At 37.6% G+C, this 8,768-nt stretch overlaps 1 protein-coding gene across 3 annotated transcripts; it reads right to left on the bottom strand.

The window, feature by feature from the left end:
- Nucleotides 1–3,950: 3,950 nt before the first annotated feature.
- On the bottom strand, nucleotides 3,951–8,180 carry LOC108096094 (UDP-glucosyltransferase 2). Of its 3 annotated transcripts, none has more exons than XM_043209454.1 (4): nucleotides 8,164–8,180; nucleotides 5,581–5,836; nucleotides 5,075–5,521; nucleotides 3,951–5,018 (listed from the first exon to the last, which is right to left on the bottom strand). In XM_043209454.1, the coding sequence occupies exons 2-4, from the start codon at nucleotides 5,834–5,836 to the stop codon at nucleotides 4,129–4,131; spliced, it is 1,593 nt and encodes a 530-aa protein (XP_043065389.1). In that variant the 5' UTR covers nucleotides 8,164–8,180; the 3' UTR covers nucleotides 3,951–4,128. The 3 variants fall into 3 exon arrangements, with proteins under 3 accessions (XP_043065389.1, XP_017052951.2, XP_017052950.2); XM_017197462.2 differs by lacking the exon at nucleotides 8,164–8,180 and adding an exon at nucleotides 7,729–7,859; XM_017197461.2 differs by lacking the exon at nucleotides 8,164–8,180 and adding an exon at nucleotides 7,694–7,859.
- Nucleotides 8,181–8,768: the final 588 nt, after the last annotated feature.

An 8,768-nucleotide genomic window follows, 5' to 3' on the forward strand; every position in this document is an offset into this window, starting at 1 on the left:
CTTTTTTTAACACCTTTTGTCTGCACTTTTGATTTCAAATCGCATCTTGTGAAAGGAGTCACGCGCTTTGTAATTTGCACAAGAAGCAAAAACAAAAAAGTTCCCCCAAAAAAAAAAAAAACAAAAATAAAAACACCAGATGAAAAGTAAGAAGAAATAAAAAGCTGAGTGAGGAGGCAAATATTTATTGCTGGCAAAGAGTCGAGAGGAAACAAGTTTCATCTTATTGTGGGACGGACGAGTCTCGAGTCTGGGATCTCCTGCTGTGATGTAAGCACCCAAAGCACCCAAGCACCCAAGACCCCATTACCCCGCCATATAGACATTCCCAGACCCGGTCTCAATCTGGGTTCCAAATCCCGTCTAAGATTTGAGCCAAGAGCCAACTGCAAAGGTCTTGCCGTTGGGCAATCCGGCTCATTTAGAAATCGAAATCGAAATCGAATGCAGCCACGATAGGGCATCCCCCGCGATGATGGCCAGACACAAAAGCTGAGTTGGCCAAGTTAATTGTTTGGCCAAACATTTCGGTTAGTGGCCAGGTGCTAAAATGCCAAACAAACACCGCCGACAGGTGGCGCATGTCCGCCAGCCATAATTTGGACAGCTAAATGTCATCAAAAAGGAGGCTTCGCCCTGTAAAGAAATATAAATAATAATACGAGGCTGACACTTGAATTGCTAATTGAAATCAGCCAAAAGCATTTAGACCTTTGTTCGATATATTTTTCAGCACGGAGAAATTTTGCAATTTTACTCGTATATACTACTGAAAATCTATCGAAAGCTGATATTTTTGCTCTAGAATTCCAAGTGCGTCATAGCTTAGTCTAATTTAAATAATTCCGTTTAAAATTTCAAACGGTTGAGCTATATATAATATTATATTACTACTAAGAAATTCCCCGCAGTAATTGCTATTGAAGATTGATGAATCTCTGGAATATATATTTTTAATTATTAAGTTGATATGGTAATAATAAGTTCCCACACTAGCCAACCTGAATTTTACCCAACTGCGAACATGTGTAAAGTATCTTCCCAAAATCGTTAACATATTAAACGGTTGAGCTATATATTACTACTAAGAAATTCCCCGCAATAACATAGAACAGGCATTTATATTTCTAGAATTAACCCATATAAATAACTGCAGTAATTGCTATTGTAGTTGATATGGTAATAATAAGTTCCCACACTAGCCAACCTGAATTGTAGCCAACTACGAACATGTGTAAAGTATCTTCCCAAAATCGTTAACATCTCGAACATCCTCAACATGTTCCCTTGTAGAAAGTGCATTCTGACATGAGTCCCCACCTTTTCGTGTTCGTTTTCGGAATAATTTCGTCATTAAAGACATGAGGAAAACAATGTTGTGTTGAATTTGCTCAGGCAAATTTATGCCGGAGGCTTGCAGGTCAATGTATTTATCGAGAGCTGGAGATGAGCACTTTGATTTGCATAATCTCACATTAGCTGACATTATGTTTTCCTCATTTCAATGATGATGATGATGATAGACAACCTTAACTTTCCAATCAATCAGCGCACGGGAGCCGAATGCACGGCGACAAATGCCACGGCATTTATTTCGGATTCAGAGATCTGCAGCCGGTGTCGTTGGTTTGTTGCTATCTCTCGGCTGCTATTTTGCTGCTGTTTACCTTTTGATGTCGCTTCATGGCTAATGGACGCCCCTCACATGACCTTGCGATGGGGCCTTAATTTGTCACCTCAGTTGACCAAAACAAAAGCTGTGCTTAAATTACATTTAAACGACCATTTCAGCGGCCGATCGCTTAATTACAATAAATGTTTCCATTCCAAAACTGAAATAAACAGAGAGGCATCTGTACCTCTACCTCTATCATCTCAAGCATCGCCGCAAAGATATTTCTCTTTAACAAAAAATGGCATCACAAGATCTCATCACGTGCCTAATGCTAATCTCCATTTTGGTTTTTTAACGTTTTCGACTCCGTGGCTTGCCCTCTGCAGCTTGGCCCCAAGATATACATAGATATAGTAGTAGTAACAGGAACCAAGCCCAAAGCTCTAACTAAAGAAAACACCAAAAACTTGTACAAAAGTTGTTTGCTTGCTTTGTTTTTTTTCTTTTTTTTGTGTTTTTTTGGTCAGTCGTTGTTGTTTTTGGCCATACTCATGTGATCTGTACGACGAATTTTTTTGTTGGCTAACAATATTTAATAAATGCAATCGCGAGTCATCCGCATATAAGTCATATTATTTTCGATTTTGGGCAAACACTTGCTAATTGTCAACACGGATGCTGGGCGCTTATATGACGCTTTTGACCCCTAAAAATCCTTGTTCGATATCATCGAGAAATCAAGTTAAGATAAATTTCTTAGCCGGTTCTTTGGGTATCTGGCGCCAAAGTTACGAACTTGAAACTGGGTTTTTCGTCGGCTTCTTTTTTATGGGTTTCGGTATCAGAAGAGCCTCTCATGTCATAGAGCGGTCGTTGGACAATCTTCAGCCTCGAGAATATCGTGTGCCTGGCACTAAATCGATTTTTTTAACTGCTCTTCAAATGGCGTCAAGATCTGCCAAGACTCAAGACCCGAGGTCCGGTTTAACGCATTACGTAAAAGAGACGCACACAGAGAAATAAATAAATATCGATTTAATGATATTTGAAAACAATTTATACACAAAATGGGACAAAAAAGTGTAAAAAATTCCGTTAGTCAAAAAAAAAAATAAAAATAAGAAAAAGCTGCCTCCGAAAAGTCGTTCAAGTGTTGAACGTGTTGTTCACGTTATGTCAAACTAATTTCAATGACTGAGAGATGGGGCGAAAGGGCTGGTCGGTAATTTATGTATCGTTAAAGTTAAAATTTAAAATGTAATGTCGATCAGCGGACAAAAACAGCAGCAGCAGCCACAATTCATGATGCCCACGAAGATTGCGAAGACTTAGTTTAACCGGTTCGATTTTATCAGCAAAAAAAATTCGCACTTTAACCTCCTCAAGGTGGAAACGCAGTGAAAGTATTGAAAACCATAGGTAAATAATTTTCGGTAGCAGGTAAACAATACAGCTGTTCATTCAACCCATCAATGCAAAATAAGTCCTTCTGCGAAATCTTTAATTTTGCTATTTTGCTGCTTTTGTTCTTCACTCTAACTTCAATTGGTGCATCATTTTATTTTATTTGAAATAATCAAAACAAACGTGCTTTGTGTGGGAGTTTTATGGTATTTGAGAATGTCTAACGTTTCGTGATTGTTGATTGAGCCGGCAACAAACAAAACACTTTTAACTATGATGAATTTATTGGCATTTTTTCATTGCTTTTAATGCCTTAGCTATTTCCCATTCTGGCTTATTTAATAGACACATAAATTGTGCTTTAAAAACGGAGATGATTATGGAAGTGGTTTAAGTAAATGCCTTTAACACTTACAATTTATATTTGAAAAGAAAGGGAGATTGCTTTTTGTTTTTTCTCAATTAATCAATCAATAAATAATTATTTCACATAAACAAAAAATATTATAAAATTGTAATTTTAAATTACATAGTTAGGTATCTTCGTTCTTTGCAGTTAGACTTCATCATTTTTGTGTTGCGCCATAAAGCGCGCAACAAAAATTTATAATTTACAAAATTTGAGTACGTTTAAAAGTAAGCAACAAATTTTAATGAAACACAGACAACAAAAAAAAGGGTTGCATATTTTAGGGTAAGCCGTTTAAGCAACTCATAATTGTTGGGAAGTTGTCTATTAACATTTAATTATAAACAAAAAAGGAAGCTAACTTCGGCGAGCCAAAACTCATATACCATTACAGTCACACAAGAGTGGAGCAAAATGCATAAAGGCTAGACAAAATCGAAGTAATGACGATTTCTCTATTTATTTTTTCAGAGGTACCACTTCAAAATCTGATAAAAATTAGACAAAAATACGTAGTTTTTGTGTGTTTTATTAAAAGTTAACATTTTTTATTAGCATAATTTATTTGCTCTGATTTTTTAAATATATACATTTTAATTCCTAGCAATATTGAACAATCAACCTCGTGAACTGTACACTCCGTGATCTAAAAATATATCACAAATAATTATTTCTGCGCCTAGTTTGTGGAAGGCCGTCTTCACAATCGCTTCTTGGCTTCGTTTAGTTTGTAGGACTCCTCCCCTTTGAGCCACCACTTGTGGGCCCTTCGAATCATCCGCCAGGGAAGCCAGATGGCGAGGAAGGCGCCCAGCAACAGACATCCCAAGACATCCAGCAGGAGATACTGATGCAGGGGGATGAAGGCGCCCTGCGACTTCAGATGTCGTGCCCCCCGATGCCGGATTATGTACTCGATCCAGAAGGTGGCCTCGTCCAGCGGATGTATGGGATTATCGCGGAATCGCTGTGAGACCTCCAAAGCACTGCGCTTGTACAGCGGATCGTTGATCAGAGTCTCGATATTCCGCACCAGATCGTCGGTGGTGAGTTTCGAGAAGACCAGGGATCGGGCATAGCCCTCTCGCACCGATTTAATTGTGTTCCTGTGTTGATCTCCGTAGAGCGGAATACAGAGCATCGGCACGCCCCAGTAAATGCCCTCCTGGGTTCCAAAAATACCGCCATGGGTGATGAAGAGCTTCACGTTCGGATGGGCCAAGATGTCGTTCTGGGGCATCCACTTCTTGATCATCACATTCGAGGGCAAATCACCAATGGAATCGTTCTCGAACTTCCAAATCACTTGCTGCTTCAGCTGGCCAAAGGCCTTGAGAATCAAAGCTGTCTTCTCGGCCGGCAAATCGGTGCTCTTCACATAGGAACCCATGCTGAAGTAGACCACTCCATGGGTGGCTTTGTCCAGAAAGTCCTGCAGATCAGCGGGTAGCTTCTTAGGTTTCTGAATGTGAGCTCCACCCACATCTATAAGTCCTGGCATACTGGGTCTTGGCAGATCAATACTACGATGGGCATTGATTAGCACTAAGGAGATATTACGCTCAAGATCCAGAACATTAGGCAGAGGACCTACAAATAATATACAACTTTAATTTAATGTTTTTATTATCATTAGACAAACTCACCTTCAATGGACCCCTTGAAATACTTCTCAGCCAGTGCCTGCATCTTGGGCAAGTAAACCCAACGCCTCATAACCGCATCATATAAAGATAAGTAGGCATTATAAGCCCGCTGGCTGAAGGTCATCCGGTCTGTATGGGACAACAGTAGATGGGGAATCAGAGACCAGGGAGTTAGAATACCCATTGCATGATCTATATTATCTGCATAACCCATGGTGCCAATTGTAACCACCGGGCAATTAAACCTCTTGCCGAACATCAAGAAGGCCTCGTGGAAGAACTGCTCCAAAATGACCAAGTCATAATGATCATTCTTGTCCTCAATCAGTTTCTTAACTTTGGGATCCTTGAAAGCATGTTCCGTGGTCATGAGACCAATGGTCCACCAAAGCTCCAAGTTGTTGAAGTCGCTTACAAATTGCATTGTGAAGATGTTTTCCTTGGGAACTAGAAGTGGATTCATAATTTAATTAGGATTTTAAGGAGGTTTATAATATTTAACTCACAATGCTTGGGTATATCAAAGGAAGGATTAATAATAATCTCCGTTAAATTCTCATGAGGCTGCTTTGTGGGATGATTATTCACACTGGTCACATGGTGTCCTTGTTTCAGAAGATCCTTTTGGAAGTGCTCCAGCCAGAGCCAATGACTTGGAGCAGGAAAGGGTCCCATGAAGAGTATTCGATAGCCAGATCCAAAGTCCGGCAGTCCCATCAGGAAGATAAACATCCAACATTTCCACTGCAGCTGCGACTCCATCTAATTTAAATCAATCGAAATCAACATTGACAATTAACAACCGCAATTAAATTGTCAGATTTACAGATTAACATTAGCTGCAGTTTATGTTCGGTGTTTGATTTCGTTATTTGCATAAGGCAAAGTGCTTTTACACATTCTGATTGCAAAAGATTGCGATATTAATGAGATTTCTGGTTTGATGGATCTTCCAGATGGAAAATGAACGGCTGCACAAAGATGAAAGGGAAACTGTTACAACTGAATAATTAATTACAGTCAACACCTCCAATAAATGCTTATATTCCCTTACGTTCTTTGTTTACTCTGCATAAATAAATATTTAAATTATAAGTCGACTAATATGGGAATCATATCTGATCTGATTTTTTTTTCCTTTTCCATTGGGATTATTCAGTGCTTTATAGATTTAGTTTATTAAATGAACACACCTTTGGCTTTCTGACAGGGAATTGGCAGATATTGAAATGCAACGGGTTAATTTCATCATTTTCAAATTAGCAATTAATATTTAAAGTGGGCTAGACAGCATTCTTGTTTACACGCCTTTTATGGCAAATTTCAGCTTATCACAGGGGTGTTCATTTCCAGACAGCGTGGATTTCTTGCCAATCATGCTCTTTTTATTATGTTTAGACTTTCCTAACTTTACCTTATCGCTGTCTGGAAATGGGTCAGCATAACATACATAAACTATATAAAGATTACTTTTGTTTATCTGCCCTTGAAAAAGTAGGGTCGTGCTATAAAATTGGTTTAAGTGGATTTAAATTACCGCTTTGTCTTTTAATCAGATTTAATTTGCTTGGAGGCCAGGTAATAGATAAGTTCTCAATCGTAATTTAATTGCCATTCGGGTTATTTTTTTATTCATTTTCATTGAAAATTAACTATAACTTAAGGGTATTTCCAATACTGCCTGAAAATTTTCTTTTTCTTAATTTCTTTTTTTTAACTTGTTGCTTAGGTTGACGCTCTATAATAGACAGCTGGCTGAAATGCAAGTAAACATGCTACAAGTTGTCGTCATTGAGCCGTGCTGATAAATCGCATGTGGAAATTATTTTGTCATCACAACTCGTATTGCACTTTACTGTTATATTTTTATAGTGAAATTGTGTTTCCTCATAGTAGCTACCGCTCTCAGTTGTTGCTATATATGTAATTTAAGTGGAAACGCAAACTAAAGTTAGTTTTTTATGGGCTTTGGCCAAGGTTGGATGTTAGGGCATAATTGCTTTGTAATTTGTTTATTACTCGCCACCACTAATTGGTTTTCTGTTGGAAATTAAAATATTTTATTTCTTAAGTTTTAAGTGTTGGGTAAAAAAACACCATCTTGTAACAAATAACAAGATATGATCGATGAGAGGAGAGTCAAAGCACATGGTTTTTGAAAGTAAAAGTGTTTTTTTTTGTGTGGGGTGAAGTGAAAGTAGTTTGGCGCACGAATTTACTATTTTTCTTTTATTTTAAAGAAATATATTTTTGTTAACACTCTGAACATTACTAAAAATAATGTATCCACTAAAAACTGGTTACAAATTGAAATGTTTTATAGGACGGCTGCCACAATTAAACTGTATAGTTTAATCGATTTACAGTTTAATTTGATTTTAGAATTGAGATGCATGAAATCGTAGAGAACTAGATTCAAGCAAGTTCAATCTAAAACTTAATAGCTGTTGTTGTTACATCCTTTTTAATTTGAAATTTTTTAAATTAAATTAGATACCGATGTTTCGTTTTTTTAAAGATCCCTACAGTAAATAATTATTCTTTATGTTTAAATTAAAATTTTGTTGAACATTTAAATTTCTAAACATCTTTTTCTGTATCGATTGCGTCAGTGCGGACCTTATTTATATTATATTCCTGGTTTACTTATTAACCTTTATTATATCGACTCGACTTTGTTTCACAAAAAATTGCACTTGAATTATTTGCAATTGGAATTCAACAAAATTAGCGCGTCCGAATTCAAACTGAAGTTGAGAGCGAAACGCGACCGCTGGACACCAAAGTGCGGTTATCACTGATATTCGGCGTACGAAGCGCCGAACACCTCAACTTAATCAGCATTAGCCTCAGTCGCAGTCGCTGTCGCAGTCGAAGTCGAAGTCTCAGCCGACGTGAGCAGACAGAGAAAACATATAGAAAAAAAGCTTAGCTGTATCTGTGGGAATCGAGTGTTAATGCCGCCCTGGCAAAAAACCAGCGACGCTTATTGTTTGCCTTAATCTTATTGTTTGGTTGTCTCGAATGTGCGCTGTTATAATTACAATACGGTTACAGATGATTGCAAGTGTTGCCAAAATAATTATTACCTGTCAATATCACCCTTTATCCATATATGAATCACTCACGTGTCGATCAACAGATCAGCAATCGCAAACATATAATCTGTACTGCGAAATAGACTTGGCCAATGAACTTTTAACGACTGGGTTCATAATTTAATTAGACAGGGAATTTTGACAACAAACAAAAACGAACCAGGTAAACAAGATTTGGTCTTATCAACCAAAACAAAGAAGGCTGACTCGAAGTTTAATATAATAAATGTTGTTTACAATCGTAAGCACCAGATGTTGTTCGTTTTGGAAATCAAGACAACTAAACAGAATGAGTACTTGCATTTTCATTAGAAATTGCTGCAGGATACATAACTTTGAACAAATCACGAATTTCAATCTAAGAAAACTACATGCTTCGCCAGTGGGAATTCCGTAACCAATTATTAGCCGCATTTCCTTGTTCATCGGAAACAAAACAATAACCTGCACATTGAATGAGTTTATCAAAAACGTGTTTTATTTGTAAACGGAAAGTAAAACCGACATTTTTCGTGGGGAAATTACACTGGTAGTTTTTTGTGCATTCACCTTGGGAGCGGTCAAGTTCACTTCACGATAAGTCGTATCATTTAATG

This window comes from Drosophila ficusphila, unplaced genomic scaffold, assembly GCF_018152265.1.
Source record: "Drosophila ficusphila isolate 14025-0441.05 unplaced genomic scaffold, ASM1815226v1 contig_127, whole genome shotgun sequence".
Taxonomy (NCBI): domain Eukaryota; kingdom Metazoa; phylum Arthropoda; class Insecta; order Diptera; family Drosophilidae; genus Drosophila; species Drosophila ficusphila.

Excerpts from the sequence above, each read along its gene's own strand:
- LOC108096094 (XM_043209454.1), bottom strand. The coding sequence starts at position 5,836 with ATGGAGTCGCAGCTGCAGTGGAAATGTTGGATGTTTATCTTCCTGATG. Across the intron at positions 5,522-5,580 it reads CTTTGATATACCCAAGCATT|TTCCCAAGGAAAACATCTTC; the intron begins GTGAGTTAAATA and ends ATCCACTTCTAG. Across the intron at positions 5,019-5,074 it reads TTTCAAGGGGTCCATTGAAG|GTCCTCTGCCTAATGTTCTG; the intron begins GTGAGTTTGTCT and ends TATTATTTGTAG.